Source organism: Danio aesculapii, chromosome 10 (assembly GCF_903798145.1).
Source record: "Danio aesculapii chromosome 10, fDanAes4.1, whole genome shotgun sequence".
In the NCBI taxonomy this organism is placed as follows: domain Eukaryota; kingdom Metazoa; phylum Chordata; class Actinopteri; order Cypriniformes; family Danionidae; genus Danio; species Danio aesculapii.
Window position 1 is genome coordinate 12,024,345 of NC_079444.1, and position 21,472 is coordinate 12,045,816.

A 21,472-nucleotide genomic window follows, 5' to 3' on the forward strand; every position below is an offset into this window, starting at 1 on the left:
CAAAGGCAGAAAGAAACAGCAGTGCACAAAAGAAAGTGCAACCATCAGCAGGACATCCAGTCACAGTCGAAAAAATTATCAGGCACAGTACAATGTACAGTGAATGAGACCCTCCTCTTACAAACCAACAGTCCAGAGATCAAGAGAGACCCTTTCACTAAAAGCCCAGCACAGAAATCCCATTTTTCCCTCATTGAACAGAGACCTAAACCCTTCCTCTCTCAGAGTAGTGATCCAGGCCCTTCCCTCACATCCTAGTAGAGTGATCAGATCTCTCTGCAAGACCAGCAATACACACCCTCCTCTAACAGCCCACTAGAGCAGGGGTGTCCTGAAGAGTTTAGCTCTATCTTTCCTCAACACACCTGCCAAGATGTTTCTATTAAGTCTAGTGATTGGTCTTGGACTAGAGTAATCGCATCCTTCCCTTAGTACAATCTCACTTGCATCCCAATGGCCACAGAACATAGATTAGATCGCGCTCATATTGTCCAGCAAATTAGACCCTTACCTCACAGATCGGATCCCTACCCTCATTCTCAGCCCAGAGATCTAAAAAAAAACCACAAAGGAGATCTCATCCATCCCTTTTCCCCAGCCCACACATCTAGAATGGTAGATGATGAAGTGACAGAGTGATGAAGCCAATTATGATATGGGAATGGTTATGATGGACAGAGGCCAGTGGGCAAATTTGGCCAGGATGCCAGAGTTAAAACCCTACTCTTTTTCGAAGGACATCCTTGGATTTTTAATGACCACAGAGAGTCAGGACCTCGGTTCAATGTCTCATCCAAAAGATGGCGCTCACTGAGCAGTATAGAGTCCCCTTCACTATACTGGGGCGTTAGGACCAACAGAGACCACAGGTTAAGCACCTGCTGGCCTTACTAACACCACTTCCGGCAGCAACCTAGCTTTCCTATGTGGTCTCCCATCCAGGTACTGACCAGCCGCAACCATGCTTAGCTTCAGTGGGAGTTACCGTGTGAGAGTAGCAAAGCTAGCTGCCAGAATAGGCAAAATGTAATGGTTTGGAAATGATGACATCACAGTACCATGTAGAAAGAACACCACATGTAACAACCATTAACAACAACAATGGTGGATTACACAGCTGTGTTTGTGTTGTTGGTGCTGTTAAGTTTAATAGTACTATTACAACAAAACCTGATAATGCTGTATCAACTAGACAACCAGTGGAGATGCAATAAAATTTACATGCATCAGATATTTTTAGACATGTACATTAGTACATTACATATGCGGTGCTTATTGCGGTGAATGAGGCGCTTAGTGCGGTGAGGCACTGCATTCGTATTTGATTTTACTGTCTCCTGCAAATCTATCAGTGTTCAATAACATATTACACAATTTTATCCCAGTTTTTTTCCATTTCCATCTGGATGTACATATTTTTTAAAAATTATAACATGAATAAATGTGAAAAAACACACAGTCATTTCAATGCAAACATATAGCCTCGAACTGGTCTTTACAGGGTGGCGCAGTAGGTAGTGCTGTCGCCTCACAGCAAGAAAGTCGCTGGTTCGAGCCTCGGCTGGGTCAGTTGGCATTTCTGTGTGGAGTTTGCATGTTCTCCCCGTGTTCACATGGGTTTTCTCCGGGTGCTCCGGTTTCCCACACAAGCCCAAAGACATGTGGTATAGGTGATTTGGGTAAGCTAAAATTGTCCGTAGTGTATGTGTGTGAATGGGAGTATGTGCTGCATAAGTTTCCAGTTATTTCCGCTGTGGCGACCCCAGATTAATAAAGGGACTAAGCTGAAAATAAAATAAATGAATGAATGAATGGTCTTTACAGACCAGCCCACAGATCTAGACCTTTTCTTTACAGCCCAGCAGTGATCCCATGCTATCCCTCATTTCCCAGTCCCTCCTTTAACAGCCTAACACTGAGATACTTTCCCACCCATCACACATTCAAGCTTTACTTTTTCTTTAAAGCCTTTTTCTGCCACACATTTACAGCCAACTTGTCATTTATGATGCAACACTGACACTAAAAGGAGAAGTAACCATGTGACTACATACAATCAAGACAATAGTAGTGTGTGCTTTTCAGCAGTTAAAATAAATCACTGCTAAGATGACCTAGTAAAATTTACCTTCGGGATTTCAGCAAGATTCAAACCTTCTAAAAACAACAGGCACCAAGCAACAACATGCACAGCTATGAGGCTTATTATGAGATTCTGTTATTGTGTAACATGCTGGCTGGCTGTCTTTAAACATTTAAGGTATTCAAAACCCCCAAAAAAGTATTAGGTTCTTCCATCACATCATAAAATGTATTAAAAATGACACTAGCAATTTAAAATAAAACAATGTTTACAGAGGTATTGAAACACTGAGTTGATTGTGCAAGCAGATACAATATAATAATGGTTCCAATTATGTCTGGCCGGTCTGACTGTACCAAACACAATCCCTTATTTAATGCTAATGAGCTCTCCCTTAGTCTCGATTCAGTCAAAAGCAACATGGATAATGAAAAACAAGCGTGCATCTGCAAGACATCTACTGTTAACGCGCAGAACATGGGTCCGATTAAACAGGCAACAAAACAAAACCTCCAGTGGAATAACTCGATGTAAGCTGAGGCAGTAGCCTACCACATGCTGAGAGCTAACAAACTGAGAAAAGAAACTAGATAATCCCTTTACCGAACAGGCAGATGCATTCAGGTTATTTCTCAATACTGCAAAAACGGACGTGTGTGCATATTAAATAAGAAAAACATTCTTCTTATAATGTAACACCTAAAAACTGCAGTTCAGTAGCTCTTAGCCTGCACTTTCCCCCCCTGGAGGCTCATCGGGAATATAAAATGTGCAGGTTTGAATAAGCTCAATTATGTAACTTTAGCACATCCTAAAAACAGCACTCAAATGCACAATAAGCTTTGCTGTAATATTACTGAACCTTACTGCGGTGGATTTATTTATGACGCATGAATGAAACCCTTACGTGTCCTAGAGACAGGCATCTCGCCACAGAGCAGGCACCAGGAGAACAAGGAAGATGATTGGTCCACTTTTGCAATGACCCTGTGTTGCCATGGTGACCATACACATGACCTATCAAGGCATCTGGCTTCGCCACGCCGATTCATCTCATTGTGCCGTTAACAAATCTTATTGTGCGTTTAATGTGATTAGAGGAACCATCCCTGAATCGAATATGCCACAGGCTTTTCAAGAGGAAATGGGAAAGAAGGATCTTTCAAACGCAGCGGCCCCATATAAACTCAGTGCATGGAATGGTTTGTGAAAGTAATACTAGATGTCATTACACAGTCTTTAACCATTCTCTTTGCTGAATAATTCTGTTTTGTTGGGAATAATGTTTAAAATAGCATTGATTAATGTTTTATAATGTTTAACAGATTAAACTAAAGCAATAGTTCAGCCCGGTGAGTTTAAAAACAAGCACATGACAGAATGCTTGCTTAAAATAATGTTTTAATAGAGATTTATGAATATTTGGTTTATATTTTGATAGTTGTGAATGATAAATTCAAGAAGAGCAAATGCTTTGTTCAGTTGATTGGGGTTTTATTCAGCAAGCAAGCATCAAACTGACGAAAAGTGACAATAAGGCATTTATAATGTTGACTTTGGTCATGTTATGTTGTTGAAAATTAACTTTTGCCATGAGAAGGATAAATTAAATTTTTGGGCCAAATGATTTATTATTATTCTTAAATTTAATATTTAAAAAAATATATTTTTATTGAATGTTCAGCAGAGTCGTACAAAGACATTCTGACTTTTCACAATTGTACTACTAATAAAAAAAGAGATAGAATTCAATTATGTAAAATAGAATTCAATGGGTTCTGTAAAAGAATAAAAGTAGATTAACAGAAAAAATCAAATGACTTCAGGTTACATTGTTGCTGATTTCTGTGTAAACAAATATGTTTATTAAAAATAAATTTTACAGATAACTAAAATAAAATTCACCCAAAATGGCTTAAAACATATACACTCACTGACCAACTGCCCGTTAACGCAAATTTCCAATCAGCCAATCACATGGCAGCATATCAATGCATTTAGGCATGCAGACAACAAAGCATCAGAATGGGGAAGAAAGGTGATTTAGGTGACTATGAATGTGGCATGGTTGTTGGTGCCGGACGGGCTGATCTGAGTATTTCAGAAACAGCTCATGTACTGGGATTTTCACGCACAACCATCACTATGGTTTACAGAGAATGGTCAGAAAAAGAGAAAATATCCATTGAGCGGCAGTTCTGTGGGCGGAAATGCCTTGTTGATGCCAGAGGTCATGCAAGGCCAGACCGGTTCAAGCTGAAAGAAAGGCAACAGTAACTCAAATAACAACTCGTTTCAACCGAGGTATACAGAAGAGCATCTCTGAACGCACAACACGTCCAACCTTGAGGCAGAAGGGCTACACCGGGTGCCACTTCTGTCAGCTAGAATCAGGAAACTGAGGCTACAATTCGCATAGGCTCACCAAAATTGGGCAATAGAAGATTTAAAAAAAACGTTGCCTAGTCTGATGAGTCTCGATTTCTGCTGCGACATTCGGATGGTAGGGTCAGAATTTGGCATCAACAACATCAAAGCATGGATCCATCCTGCCTTTTATCAATGGTTCAGACTGGTGGTGGTGTAATGGTGTGGGTGACATTTTCTTGGCACACTTTGGGCCCATTAGTACCAATTGAGCATCGTGTCAATGCAACAGCCTACCTGAGTATTGTTTCTGACCATGTCAATCCCTTAATGACCACAGTGTACCCATCTTCTGATGGCTACTTCCAGCAGGATATCATGTTATGTCATAAAGCACAAATCATCTCAGACTGGTTTTTTGAACATAACAATGAGTTCACTGTACTCAAATGCCCTCAACAGTCACCAGTCTCAATCCAATAGAGCACCTTTGGGATGAGGTAGAATGGGAGATTCGCATCATGGATGTGCAGCCGACAAAAGTGTGTGATGTCAATATGGACAAAAATCTCTGAGGGATATTTCCAGTACTGTACCTTGTTGAATCTATGCCACAAAGGATTAAAGCAGTTCTGAAGGCAAAAGAGGGTCCAAGTGGCCGGTGAGTGTATAAATAATATGCTAAAAACTATAAAATTGAAAATTAAGTATAAAAAGATTTGTGGAGCTAATGAAAAATAAAAGAAACAATAGCATACTTTTGTCCTTCATGTCAATTTTAATGGAAAATTGCATTTCAGAGCAATACATTTGACGCTGACCTAATTAAAATGCTTCAAGATTACAATTAATCCCATCCCAAGTTACAATACGGATACATTTAGTATTTAGTTTGCCTAAAGACTTGTCAACACCAACAACTCAACACAAACAACTCCAAAAAAGTAGGCAAACATTAAACGTAGGTTTGTGCATTAAACAAAGCCGACGCAGCATGAGGAAGTTGTTCAGCAAATCTGCAGCATTATCCGCTTGTAGAAAGCATTCGTTTTGGGTTACATTTGTCTCTGCGTCACCCAAGAGACTAGAGAAGAATCTCTTCCTCACTGTCACAGTTAATTCAGTGATGCTCAGTGAAATCCCGTTCCTGTAAAACTGTTGCTAGGACACCACAGAATTCACGGAATGCTGTTCACTTGACTTCCCGTCAACAATTCCCAAATCTGACATTCCAGGAATGCCATCCACAATGATTACACCTTTACGCCTGTTGATTCTTCACATTCCTCTCCACTGAAAAATTCACTGCCATTTACCAGAGATCTCTTCAGTTTGATGTAAGATTATTTTAGTAAATGAAAGACTAAATCTGAAATATTGGCTGAAATGTTTTTTTTTTTAATTAAATGGTCACCGAAACTGAAATAAAATAATAACTAGCAATATAATAATTAGCATTTTCAGAATTTATAAGCACTCATTCTGTGGTGAAAAATCTGACCTGAAGTACCTGTAGAGGGGATTTACGAACGCAGATGTTCATGTTCGCTCTCAAATAAACACTGCTTAAGTGCGATTTAGTGCATTTATGTCACGAGTATGCTAGGAATATTTATGAATGTCTCCAATAGACCTACAGAACAGCATTAATGTGTTTTGAAGTAAAGTGAAACGGCCATAAACTACAGCAAGATAAAGTCATTGTATGCAGAACCATAGACCTTTATCTATAAATAAAGTATCGTTATGGAAACTGTAGCTGTGTCCCAAATGGCACACTTCACACTATGCACTATGTACTTATGCATTTACACACTCAACAGCATAGTATATGTATGGAGTGTCGTCCCAAATGGAACCCTAATGGTTTTTTTACTAAGCGAAAACTCACACTGTTTCCCTGATGACGTTTAACGGTTGCCATTTTAGTGAAATAAATGACCAAACTACCAAATAATACCTGCCATGAGTATAACCGCATTCACCATCAGGAGGTGGCATAATAACTCTCAAAGGAGAATTTTGCTTTCACAATCCAAAATAAATTATGTAATTAACATAACTGGCCGAAAGCTCCACCCCTTCTGCTACATGAACAAAGCTGCGGTCATTGAGTGCGTGAAGTGTCCATCATTCCACACTTCATTTTAACGGTTGAATAAGTGCATCATCCGGGTATTTAAAGTTTTCAGTGTGACACACTACTTACACTTTTTATACTACAAAATGACATAGAATAGTGCACAAATATGGGATTTGGGACACACCTTGTGTTCATCATAACTTTCATTAAAGCTACAGTATGTGGTGTTGGCTGGCCTCATGCATCGCGCAGCCCTGTCAGTCAGTCAGCATCTAACCTTAAAGGGTTAAACAAATAACGCACAACACTATAATTACAGAGAAGTTTGCTCTGTTATAATTCACTTTTATTTGTATGTTTTGTTGCGATTACAACCCGCTCTAAAAAAGGTTTTGAATAAGAAGCTACAATACAACACTGGAAAAAAATGAATTAAAGATGATTCCTTGGATTCACTCATTTTTTTTTATGTTAAGTGGTTGTAAACAATTTATTTGGGCTGAATTTAAGCAAACTAATTAAGTTGAACATTCCTAAATTTAATTTGTTTAAGTTCAACACATATAAATTGCCTTTAAAGTGAAACAAAAACATAGAAGGTTGAGAAAAATGCTCATTTTAGGAGAAAATTTCAGATGGCCTTTAGAGGTTTTTGCATCTGAACTCTTCATATATCAGACAATTTTGTCATCATAATTTTAACTTTTAATTGGCTTAGTTACATTTGTATGATTTTAGATTCAATGTCTGTTTAAACAATTATTTCCTATTATTAAAGAAAAGTTTGCTCTGTTATAATTCACTTATATTTTAATGTTTTGGTGGCTGTCGCCACTGGCTTGCATGGTTCGGGAACTGTAGAGCTGCGCATCGTCGGATTTGCCCTTCAATATTTGGACTCTCAGTAGTGATTATTAAACCACACTGAACTGAGCTCAACTGAACTGAACTTAAACACTACAAACTGAACTACACTGTTCCTATTTACTGTGACCTTTTATGTGAAGCTACTTTGACACAATCTACATTGTATAAGCGCTATACAAATAAAGGTGAATTGAATTGAATTGAATTGAATTGAATTATAACCAGGTATAATAATAAAAAAACAGCGACAACTGAAGGTTTTAAATGAGAAGCTACAATACTACACTGAAAAAAATGATTCAAAGATGATTCCTTGGATTTACTCAATTTGTTATGTTAAGTGGTTGTAAACAATTTATTTGTGCTGAATTTAAACGAACAAATTAAGTTGAACATTACTAAATTTTATAATTTGTTTGTTTAAATTCAACACATCTAAACTGTTTGCAACAGATGCAAACAGTTTAGATGCAAAAACTGTGTGTAAGCTCAGTAATTTTACTTTTTTAGTGATGCATAAGTTATATTGATTGCCTTTAAAGTGAAATAACTTTACATAAACATAGAATTTCAGATGGCCTCTAGAGGTTTTTGCATCTAATCTCCTCATATAAATAAATAAATAAATACTCAAATACACAGTTGAAGTCAGAATTTTTAGCCCCCCTTTGAATTTTTTTTTTTATATTTTCCAAATGATGATTAACAGAGCAAGGAAATTTTCACAGTATGTCTGATAATATTTTTTCTTCTGGAGAAAGTCTTATTTGTATTATTTCGGTTAGAATAAAAGAAACAAAACATTTTAAGGTCAAAATTATTAGCCCTTTAGAGCTATATATATTTTTTTGATAGTCTACAGAACAAACCATCATTATACGATAACTTGATTATTTACCCTAACCTGCCTAGTTAACCTCATTAACCTAGTTAAGCCTTTAAATGTCACTTAAACAGAAATTGGGGGGAAAAATAAACAGGGGGGCTAATAATTCTGAATTCACCTGTATATATATGTAATTAAGACAATTTTGTCATCATAATGTTTTATTTTAACTGGCTTAGTTGCATTTGTATAGTTTTGGATTCAGTGTCTGTTTAAACAATTATTTCCTTTTATTACTGAGAGGTTTGCTTAAGAGTTAATGTGAACTGTGCAAACATTAAAGTTTGCTCTGGTTGACACCAGGCTTGTTGGTTAAGTCACCTAAAGTAGAATTACTCAAACTAAAACTGAAACCAAATAGATAAAAACTAAATAGCAATGTTAAAAATTCTAAAACTAAAACTAAAAAACTATTAATGAAACCAATAAAACTAAACAGAATTTACAGCAAATTTAAAATTACTATCAAAATAAAACAACTATTTTAAAATGCAAAACTACAATAACCTTGGTTTGATGAAGGCTACACACTAACACACATACCCAAACCCTAGCCAAACATGTCTGATCAGCTTTAGCTCATGGTTCTGGGCTGTTCTGTCAACTTTGCCCGGGGCAAAAGAGAGAGAGAAAGACAGAGAGCGAGAGAGAGAGAAAGAGAGAGAAATGATAGAAAGAGAGAGTATGTCAGGTTTGACAGAGCAGAAATGCTTTGGTATTGTTCTGGCAGAGTGGTCCCAGTAGACGGCAATCAAGTGTGCATGTGTTTGCCAAGGTGGAACGACTCGGAGCCTTTGGGCACTCATATGCTTGATGTGCTGGAACACAAGGCTTGTTTCATATGGGAAAAAGGATCCAGTTCTGCGTGCTTTTCAGAAAGCAGGCTCTGATTTGGAAGAATTCATACACTACAGCCTTGAAGGAAAGATGAGTGACTACTAGTGGACTACTGTTAGGGAATGACAACACTGATATAACATGCATGATAACTATTGTGATAACATTGCATGACAACTATTATGCTTTTTAATAATCAAGGTCATTTCTACTATCTGTATCACTGTGTTTACAAATGCTGAGGAAGAGATGAAGATCAGATATGCTATTTGGTGTTACTGTAAATAGTAGACCAATCATAACTGAGCTCATTGACCAATTAGAGCAAAGCTGACTCTCAGAAAGGAGAGGTGAACTAACAGTTTACACCCAGGGTTCGAATTGTTTTTGTTGTGTTGTAAAATATGTACGAAGTATTATTCTTATATTAAACTAAATAATATTCGAATGCAATTTAAATTGGTTTAGTTCTGTTTGATTTATTTTAGTATTTAGCTCTATAAAAGGGTTACTAGAGTTATTATACTATTATATCCTATGTAGCACTGACTTAATAAGTATTATATTTAAGTAATATAATATTTTATAATAGTATATTATATATTATATTATATGATAATATTTTCTCTTCTGGAGAAAACTTAATTCTTTTATGTTTGACCCACTTAAATTTGTAAAATTGAATAAGTTACATTAATTCCTTCATGCTGTCCCAACACATCGATTGTTTGGAACGTAGCATTTTTTATAGTGTACTTTCAACATTGAACTGCATGTAGCTTGGTCTCAAAGTAACTTTCCCAGCGCTGCAAACAACTAGCATTTACTTTTAGCTCTTATTTCATAATGACAGAAAGCTTCCTGCCCACAGCTTCTAATTAAACACGTTTTTAGCAAAAGCGGTCAGGCAAGAGTGAAGATGCCAGTTAGCATGATTGTTACCATCCGGTTAATGACCATATACATGCAGCTCAGAGAGTATGAACACCACTAAACATCAGTTTATCAGTGTTAAAACAGGCTCTGTGTGCTGACCTTGATGTATACTGTAAGCTAGCTTGACTGGACTGTTAGCACACAGACTCAGGGTCAGCTTTGTTATGACTTTCTTAGTTTTGCGTAGCAACAAGCACGTGAAGGCCATTTTGTGTCAAGAAACCCAAACAACGATACAGCCGACTCCACAATAGAAAGACAAACACCTGAGGTCAAATTCAATTCAAGGTAGAAGCTAATTTGACTGTATGCTAAATGCTAACAAAAACAAGGCATTTCGGAGTAGTGGTTGACAGATGCAGGTTTTTATTGACTGACTCTGCAGATTTAAGTTGGTTAAAAGGCTGATTTCTGAGCCTGATGAAACTGGTTAATCGGGTTTCGATGGTTTTTAATCTCATGGAAGTTCACCTGTTCCTCGTTTTGATGAGTTGATGACAATATGGTATGAAATTATCAAAATGACATTAACCCTTGCGTATGCATTTAAACACAGGTACACAAAAAAAATATCAAAAATTTCTGAAAGGTATATATTTTTTCTGCTTTCACTGACATATACTATTTGACCACTATAAGTCATGTTAATAACTACAATATTTTTTTCATTTAGAGAATTTTAACGATCAGTGTTAAAGATATAGCTGACCAAAAGCTGTCCAAAACCCGCCCAAACACACAAAAAAAAATGCCCAAAATATTAGATTAATGTTTTAAATTTATTCGAAATTAACCTAGTTACTTTAACTTTCATAATTCTTAACCATACAGCAACAAACACCAGCAGTCACAGAACCACAATATAACCGGATCCCATCGAAACACTGCCCCTCCTCACCCACACACTGCACTTATTGTTGTGTAGATTACACTAACTATTAGTGTATGCTTTACTTTCGAAATGGGGTATAAATTCATCTCATTTGGCGTTTTAAATTCTTTTGAACTTGATTTGGTGCTGCATGTCAATCAGACAGCGCTCCTATGTTTGTTCTTGCTGTCAATTGTGAAAAAAATTATCAATAAAAGTGTCATTAAAACTGCTGTGAGTTTTACTGCAGGCCCTACATGATGTGCAAGCACATGAAGGGGAGTCTGATTTTGATAACTTTCCACAGCCTCCTCTCGCGGGGGGGGGGGCCATGCAGTTTGCGCTATGCACTGGTCACTACTAACTGAATGGAGTAGGAGCACACAGTTATATTTTGTTAAATAAGTTGCATATAAAATTTACGTTTCAAAATCGCCCAATTTTGTCAACTGCCAATGCCATTTTTTACCCGCACAATCAAATTCAAAACCGGCCAATTTAAGCGAGAAACCACCCAATCTGGCAACACGGTTAACCATTGAAAGTTCTGTTTTTTCCACTGTTGTTGTTTAGTGTTTTTTTTTTATTATTATTATGAAAATTAATCTATTATATATTTTTCCAAATGCTAAGTAGATTTTTTTGAGTCTTGGATAAGTCAGTTATTAGAAACATAAACCTTGAAGAATTATTTGTTTGTGTCACTTAAGAAAAAACTACACACTATTTCTCAGTATACATACAAACAAAATCTGTTATCCATATATATATATATATATATATATATATATATATATATATATATATATATATATATATATATATATATATATATACATATATATATATATATATATATATATATACATATATATATATATATATATATATACACATACATATATATATATATATATATATATATATATATATACACATACATATACACATACATATACACATACATATACACACACACACACACACACACACACACACACACACACACGTTTTGCCAAAAAATGAAAGCCTATTAATATTTTCAGATCTTAAATTTTACACAAAATGGACATCAAAAATGTAATTAACAACATTTAAATGTCACAAAGTAACTTTCTTCTGCTTTCACTGACATAGATTTTTTACCAGTATAAGTCCTGTTAATAACTAACAAAAATATATATAATTTAGAAAATGTTATCTATTGAAAGTTAATTGTCAACTGGTTCAACAATATAAAATCTAATATTTTACATATTCTAAATGCTAAGCATCATTTTGGAGTGTTTGATAAGTCAATCATTAGAAACAACATTTATTTTAAAGGATGTTTTGTGTCACATAAACTTGAAAATGGTGCTAAAATGCTAAAATACTAAATGAAAGCATATTAATATTAAATTAAGTTATATTAATATTAATTTCTGACATAAATGGCAAATAAAATTTATTTAAAAAAATTAAATATCACCAATGTTTTTCAAAGAATCTCATAAAAACAGCATTCGAGAGTTTCCTTTGCTGTGTTTTGGATCATTGTCTTGCTAAAATGTCCACTCTGGTTTCATCTTCATCATCTTGCTAATGTACAGTATAATATTCATTTACGATGACGAAGGGCAGAGGGTTGCTGAAGAACTACTGAAGAGATTTCAGCTGCTGTCTAGGCTTTAACTGCCTTTCTACACCTCCCTTTCTTCATCTGTTCAATACTTTTCCCCGTGTCCTTTCATTTGATTATGCATAAATTAATTTGTAAACTAATTAGATTTGTTTTCTTTGCATATATGGATTTCCTTTGTTGCTATCAACATCCGGGGAAAATTTTCAAGTCAACAGCACCTTTAGAATTACGTTTTCTGAGAAAAATGGTGACATGTTGGATACTTGTATTCCCGCTGTATATCACACTAGAAAATGACACTTGAAAAGTAACATTTTGAAGCCTTTGCCAATGAAATGAAGGCCTGATACTTTCATTTTGTATTTATTTTACAAATCAAAATATGCTTTCAGTACAGCACTATGCCTAGACCAAGAGAACACAAAGTTTCATGGGAAATGCCAGAAACAGTAATACTTTGTAGACATGTGCAAACCTTGATCATCAAGAACAATACTAGCATCTTTGTTCCCTTTTGCATTATTTTCAGCACAATACGCATCCACAAAACGTCAACAGTTGACCACATTAAAAGGAATCTTTTTCCAATTATTTCACCGGATCACTAAAATGCCAAGCGTTCACTGTGGAGCTTTCATGAGAAGCTGAATATATCAAAATATAGAAGCTGTCTGGAGGCTATCCCTGGCCATTCCACTTTAAACTCCGAAAATAATAGAGACACTGTTTCCTTTTCCGAAGCACAACAACATATTAAAGATTATTGTTTACCAGGCAGAGGATGAATGCGCTAGAGAAAAAATAAAAGACAGCGAGGGGTAAGAGACGATGGGGAGCAGATGACGGGGTCATTTCGTTCTGCCCTCCATTTTATCTCCATTCAGATGCTCAAATAACAGCTAACACACTCGGCAACCATATCGCCATCATACACAACATCACAGTTTGTTTACTGTGCTATTTAAAAGAAAAATAGATTTTTTTCATATTTGTTCTTGTTTTAGTAAATGCCTGTCTCTATAATGCTGATTGAAGTCAATAGATTTTATAACAATTACTATGTTGTTAGACATGCAATGACGTATACTGGTTACCGATATTCAGCAAAAAAATAAATAAATAAAAAAATCAACATATCATTAAATATGCTTACATAAACAATAATTTGTATTTAAACTGAATCTAATTAATTTAATTAACATAATGAAAAACAGGATAAAGACAAATTAAATTCTGTAAAACAAAAACCGTTAAACAACAACAACAACAACAACAACAACAACAATAATAATAATGTTTGTTGACTTGTTGAAAATGTCAAATTGTCCTTTGAATCCATTTTTAGTAAACACTATTTGTTTATACAGCAATAAAATAGCTTACTTCACCTCAATGCATGTTTTTTTTTATTTGACTAAAACAGTGATCGATTTTGATGGTCAAAGTTCAAATAATTGAGCAAGTGACAAATATCGGTACCGATAACTTCGTTAAAATCGTTTAAAAAATACAACTGGCCAATTTTTTTTATTAGTTTTGATGCAGCTTAATCCAACATATACTGTAAATCTCAAAACATAACAAAAATTACATTGAAATCATTCCATGTATAAAGGTAACTATTTTACTTTATGTCAGAAAAGTGGGTAATTCGTACAAATTCATTTATATGAAAACATACAATTTTTAAAGGAAGGTGTACACCTGAACCCCACTCTACGCCTCATGGTGGAATGAGCAAATAGTGTTAAAATTCTATAGTTCTATATAGTTCTATATTTTATTCTATATAGCAACTAGCTAATAAGCTTTACTCGACCAATCAGAATAAAGACAACTTCCAACTTCCACACCATTGGTTACACTGGCAGAAAAGGTGATTTTAATGAAATATTATCAAAACACATCTAAGATGAATTCCAAACATAGATGTTTATGGAGAAATAATATTGGTCAAAGCTCAAATAATTGTGCAAGCGACAAATATCGGTATCAATAACTTTACTAGAATCGGTTAAGAAATACTACTGGACAATTATTTTTTAACATTTTAGTGCAGCTTAATCCAACATATTGTGTAAATCTCAAAACTTAAAAAAAATTATTAATTGTTAAATTAATTGTTAAATTTAACTATTTTATGTATTGTCCAAAAAGTAGCTAGTTCGTACAAATTCATACAATTTCATTCATATGAAAACATAAGATAATTAAAAGGACCCCACTCCTAATCCTACGCCTCATGGTGGGATGAGCAAATTGTATCAAAATGTACAAACAAATCATACAAATCAACTTCCACACTATTGGTTACTCTAGCAGCAAAGTAGAGTTTAATGAAAGATTATCAAAACACATGTAACATGAAAGTCCAAACACAGATGTTTATGGAAAAATATCAATGGTCAAAGTTCAAATAATTGTGCAAGTTGCAAATATTGGTATGAGTTATAAATATCGGTACCAATAACTTTGTTAAAAGCGGTTAAGAAATACTACTGGACATTAATTTTGGTGCAACTTAATCCAACATCTAAATCTCAAAACATAACAAAAATTATATTGAGATTACTCCACGTATAAATGTAACTATTATACGTATTGTAGAAAAGTGGCTAATTCATACAAATTCATACAATTTCATTCATATGAAAACATACGATTTTTAAAGGAATGTGTCCACCAGAACCCCACTCCTTACCCTACACCTCATGGTGGGATGAGCAAATAGTATCAAAATGTACAAAACGGATCATACAAATCAACTATCACACCATGGGTTACACAAGAAGTAAAGAAGAGTTTAATAAAAAATTATCAAAACAAATGTAACATGAATGTCCAAACAAAGATGTTTATGGAAAAATATTAATGGTCAAAGTTCAAATAATTGTGCAAGTGACAAATATCGGAATAAGTTACAAATATCGGTACCGATAATTTTGTTAAAATCGATTAGGAAACACTACTGGACATTATTTTTTGGACATTAATTTTGGTGCAGCTTAATCCAACATATACTGTAAATCTCAAAACAACAAAAAGTACATTGAGATTACTCCACATATAAATTTAACTATTTTACGTATTGTCAGAAAAGTAGCTAATTCATACAAATTTATACAATTTCATTCATATGAGAACATACGATTTTAAAAGGAAGGTGTACAGCCAAACCCTCCTCCTAACCCCATGTCTCACTGTGGGATGAGCAAATAGTATCAAAATGTACAAAACAGATCATACAAATCAATACGAATTAGCCACTAAATCAAAACTAATAAGCTGACCTATCAGAATAAAGCTACTTTTTCCAATTTTCACACCATTGGTTACACTGGCGAAAAAGGAGATTTTAATGAAAGATTATCAAAACACATATAACATGAATATCCAAACACAGATGTTTATGGAAAAATATTAATGGTCAAAGTTCAAATAATTGTGCAAATGACAAATATCGGTACCGAAACCTTAGTTAAAATCGCTTAAGAAATACTACTGGCCTATTTTATTTTTGGTGCAGCTTAATCCAACATATACTGTGAATCTCTAAACATAATAAAAATTACATCAAGGGTTATTCCATATAAAATGAATGAACTATTTTACGTAAAATCAGAAAAATGGCTAATTCGCACCCATTCAAACTGTAAATCTCAAAACATACCAAAATTTACATTGAGGTTATTCCACGTATAAACGTAACTATTTTATGTATTGTCGGAAAAGTGGCTAATCTGTACAAAACACAGATGTCCAAACAGATAGAAAAACAATGGTCAAAGTTCAAATCATTCAAAAAAAAGTTACAAATATGGGTACCAATAACTTTGTTAAGATCAATTAAGAAATACTCCACTAGAGTGGCTAATTCACACCAATTCATACAATGTCATTCACATGAAAACATACCATTTTTAAGGGGATGTGTACACCTGAACCCCACCGCAAACCTACACCTCATGGTGGGATGAGCAAATCGTATTAAAATGTACAAAACAAATAGTACAAAATAATTTGAATTAGCTACTAAATCAAAACATTACCTGCTATGAGCTTAAAATTAGCTGTTATTAACTTAAAATTAGCTAACAAGCTTATTATATGCTGCACTTGACCTATCAGAATAAAGTGTAGCTACTTTTTCCCACTTCCACACCATTGGTTACACTATAGCAGAAAATGAGGGTTTAATGAAAGATCATCAAAACACATGTAAGATGACTTCCAAACACAGATGTTTATGAAGACAACAAAATGGGACTGATTTCATGTAGGTTTTAAATCTTTGACCAAAAGTAATATCTTGCATGAATAATTCAACCAAACAGCCCAGTCAGGTCGTCTCTTATTGTCTGAAAGTGTCTAGACTTTAAATGGACGTGATGTGGAGGAACAGACGGTACCTGTGGTGGATGGAGTGGAACTGCTCATGGTAGTACAGCAACACGAGGAGGCGGAAACAGGAGGCTCTCCAAAAGCCCACTGAAACACACAAGCACAACAGACTCAGTCAAAATGACAAGTCTAAACAACCACCCAAAACTCTTAGCAAGCATACAACACAAGCTATTTGGTAGCTATTATATGAAGACACACAAAAACAAAAACAAAAAGAGACGTTTACTGTCTGTTCTAACGACTTATTTAAAATGAGCTGAAACAACACAAGTCTTGAGGTTTTTTTTGGAACAACTTAATTGTTTTATGTTCGATCTACTTAAAATTGTAAAAACTAATGAGCGAACTTAATTCCGTCATGTTGTCACAACACAAATCGATTGTATGGAACCCAGCATTTTTTACATTTTTACATATATTCGTATGCAGTACAGCAATGCTATCTAATATGTGAACCCCTCTGTGAAACCCTGCTAAAGTCACAATCTATTTTTCTTGAGAAAAAAGCATCAAAATTATAAAAAAACATGTAATTTCATTTGATTGCAGTAAAATGAAAGATTAAATATCAAGGTTGAGATACAGTACTATATTTACATTTATAACATGGAAAATACTACTAGATTTGTTGACCAACACTAGATTTTACTATTTTGAACAAAAAATGAAAATAAAATATATAGAAGGTTTGCTACCCAAAAACCGATTTCAATTCACTATAAGTTTACTTCCAGTTCAGAAACACCTCCTAATTCTCATATTATTCCGCTAATACATTTACTTTCTACCATTAGAGACCATAAACAGACTACTAAATTTATTCACTCTCGCCCCGCAAGCACAAATTCAGGTCAGTCATTAAAATCTGTCATCATTTATTCTAAGCTCATATGGTTTCTTTCATTTTCAGAACACAAATTTGAGATATTTTTCTGTTCAGGTCTTCTAAAAGGACACAATGCCTTCAATGATCAACAGATTTGCAAAAAACACCAGTGGGAGACATACTCTTTCTTCTCCATATGCACCAGACACTTTCTACTAATTGAAACACTATTTTTTTTTTTGCAGGAAAACATTGTTGAATTCTGAGTGAGCTTCACGTGGGTGAGTGGGATCGACAAACCACCTGAAGGAGACAGTCTTTCCTCTCTATATGCACCAGACACTTTCCTACAAACACTATAAAAAAGACTCAATAATACCGTCACCACTACAACTATTACTGCTACTACTACTAATGAACTTAGATTTGTCATGGCATCGATATATTGCTGGTCTCTGGTTATTTGAAGTGCTTAATCTATCCTCATTTTTAAGTCACTTTGGTTATAAGCATTAGCTAAATGAATTAATGTAAATTTTATATCACACGTACAAGAGTAAATCTCATTGGTTCTTGTGGGTCAAAGAATCATGCATGAGCATATGTGATCAAATATTAATGCTGTATACATAACACTCAGAATCAAAATGGAGCAAAAGCTCATTTAAATCTGTTTCTCATATAAAAATAACCATCTCTCATCTAAAACCGACTTCTCAAGTTCATACAAATAATAATAATAATAATAATAATAATAATAATAATAATAATAATAATAATAATAATAATAATAATAATATCAATAATAGTAATTTTGTCTTAAAGTCTAGAATAATCAAACATTTTTGCTGAGAAGACTTCCAGTGGATGGACATAAATAGCTGAGATTTCAATAAAAATGTTCTCATTTCTGTTCTGATTAAAAATCTTATGGGTTTTGCCTTAACATGAGGGTAAGCAATGACAGGTATTTCATTTCGTGGCTGAACTAACCCTTTAATAAGACAGACGAGCATGACGAATACACAAAAGCAATCAAAAGCCCCTGTGCCACATTAAAGGACTGTTTTCAGACCAGCAGGGAAATTTCAGCGGCGCATCAATTCCTTGAGGACGATGTCTAACAAGCACACAAATGCATCCATTAGCAGCAAATTGTTTGTGAGGTGGGAGGATCAAAAATACAATCTATTCAGCTACAAGATGGCTGGCACGTGAGATAGCCGTGCTCTGGAGGAAATGTCTCCATTTGGGTTGTATTTCCTGAGCAAAGAGGCACTTGTTGTAGCTCAGGGAACACTGGTGTAAATGTCTTCTTGCTCGTCAGTTTCTAATTTTAGAGATTTTTTGTGATTAAATTGTGTTAGGTGATAAAGAACGAGCTGAACTGAGAAAACAATTGGGGTAATTCAACATTATTTGAAGCAGTGTTATTTTAGCATTTCTGAGTTTAGTTTTTATTTTTGGTTTTAGTCATACTTCATCTTAAATATATTTGAATTAAATAGCTTTTTATTGTCTTTAAAAGTAATACAAACAATGAAATTCTTAGAGCATCTCTATAGTTTAAGAATATAAAATATACATACATAATATAATAGAACAAAGGCTAAGGATTATTTTAAAGTGCACCTAAACCATATTTCTGTGTATGTAACACTTACATTTCAGTTATTTCGTCCAATAAAAAGATGAAATAACAACATTGTTTTAAACATTTGCAAACACCTGCCTATATATACTCATTCTTTATTAAAACATTTTGAAGCAAACAACCTTTAATGATGTTTATATATATTATTATTGCTATAATTATTATTATTATTATTATTATTATTTGGGTACAAAACTGTACCAAGCTCTTTCAATGGTTTGCTACAACCAAATGTCAAGCACATATGAAATAAAAAGCTATCGTTGCAGAATTATCTTAAAATTTGAATCAACTTAAAGTTAGTTAAGAAATAAAAATTTCCTCTCCAATTGCTTACACTCAAGTAGTTGTGAACATTTCTTTCCTCTGTTTACCACAAAACAAGATATTCGGAAATATGTTGGAAAAAGCGGTCACTAACATCCAGTAGGAACAAAAAATACTATTGTAGTCATTTTTCAGTGTTCAACAGAAGAAAGAAACTTAAACAGGTTTGGAACAAGTGGAAAATGAAAAAAAAAAAGGTTTGGGGTGAACTATCCCTTTAAACCGATTCGCAAAACAATTGACTATTTTGAAATGCCTGAAAGAGCACACAGTGGTCACAATTAAGTAAATGCAATAAATGCACAAATGCTCAAAAACACCTCTTACAAACCAGCTGCTTACCTCAAACTGAAAACTTTATATGTATTAAAGGCAATTATCAAAACATCTAAAGCCAATTATTCAATAAATGTGTTTAATATGTGTTTTTTCAACCCAATCTCAAACATGACTAAATTAATGTTTTGGAAAATCAGTGGCAAACTCATTTGATCTTAAATCCCTAACCATCACTGGGCATGATGATTTAAAAATGAAACCAAATCATGCGAACTACTGATTAATTCGCCAAAATCTATACTTATGCTATACTACTTCGTGAACAACTTGGTTAGTCAGGTCAATAACTGACTTTAAACTACAACTATGTACTTGTAATTAGCTACTATACAAATCGTATGTTAATGTTTTACAAAAGCCCACAGCTAAACCATTGCACACTGAAGCACTGGAATTTATAAAAAAAAAATTAAAGAAAGTTACAAACTAGCAAAGTCTCATTAAATGCTCAATAGCTTGACCTGCCGAATTGTTTTTAAAAATGCGCAACAGCAGAATCCCAGAAGTAAAAACTTAACTAATAAATCTTTTTTTTTTTATTCTCTGTATGAGCTCTGAGGTTATCAATTTTGATATGTCTGTTGAATCCATTTGTTTGCATTTACTGAACTAATTTTTTTAAAATAATAATTTAATAGAACAAATATAGAAAAACTACATTTCCCATAATGCTAAACAAAAAATCCACCAATAAGAGAGCTGCATTGAGTGAATAGTGGAAAAAAAAAAGTTCATTCCATCGAACTGCAAACAACATAATATTGAAGTATAAAATACTTCTACATTTGTAAATGCACATTTACCAAATTCAAATAAATATTTAGCAATGCTTCATGGGATTGTAGTTCTTTTTCTCAGTTATGCACACAGTTAAGTACACAGTTTTGTACCTTTTGTTTCATATACCTCTCTTTGCTTCATATCAGAGTTTTTAAATGTTGTGATTCACCTCATAGCTGTTTTTTTTTTACTTCATGTTACTTCATTATTACTTACAATACTTTAACAAATTGTTTTTTAAATCCCTATAAAACAAAAATGAATGGTAAAATTGGTACTGTTGAAAAATAGAAAAATCACACACTCTATTCTACACTGCAATTGCAGCAAGAAGCCCCGACAAACATCATATGTCGACTTCAGAGAAAAAGAAATAGAAAAAAAATTAAATAAATCACAAAAGGTCAGGCCTGGTAGGTAGAGCACATTGTGTATGTGAAAGCCTTTAGTAAGAATCCATGTTTGGTCATTCCCCGATCCGATTCATCTCACCCACCCAATGTTTCCAGTCTGCTTTCTCACAGCCTGAATCAATAAATCCCAAAATAAACCAAAAAAATAAATAACAGACATATGACCTCTGTAACA

The 21,472-nt window shown here is 34.1% G+C and overlaps 1 protein-coding gene across 3 annotated transcripts in view; it reads right to left on the reverse strand.

Moving 5' to 3' along the window:
• Positions 1–21,472, reverse strand: part of ptbp3 (polypyrimidine tract binding protein 3) — a 119,229-nt gene that overhangs the window by 39,258 nt on the left and 58,499 nt on the right. For 2 of the 3 annotated variants that reach the window (XM_056466614.1, XM_056466616.1), the window contains exon 2: positions 16,964–17,042. In XM_056466614.1, the coding sequence (XP_056322589.1) occupies positions 16,964–16,991 (28 nt within the window). In that variant the 5' untranslated portion in view covers positions 16,992–17,042. Of the gene's footprint in view, positions 1–16,963; positions 17,044–21,472 lie in introns of those variants that run through there. The other variant, XM_056466617.1, reaches the window with a different exon arrangement.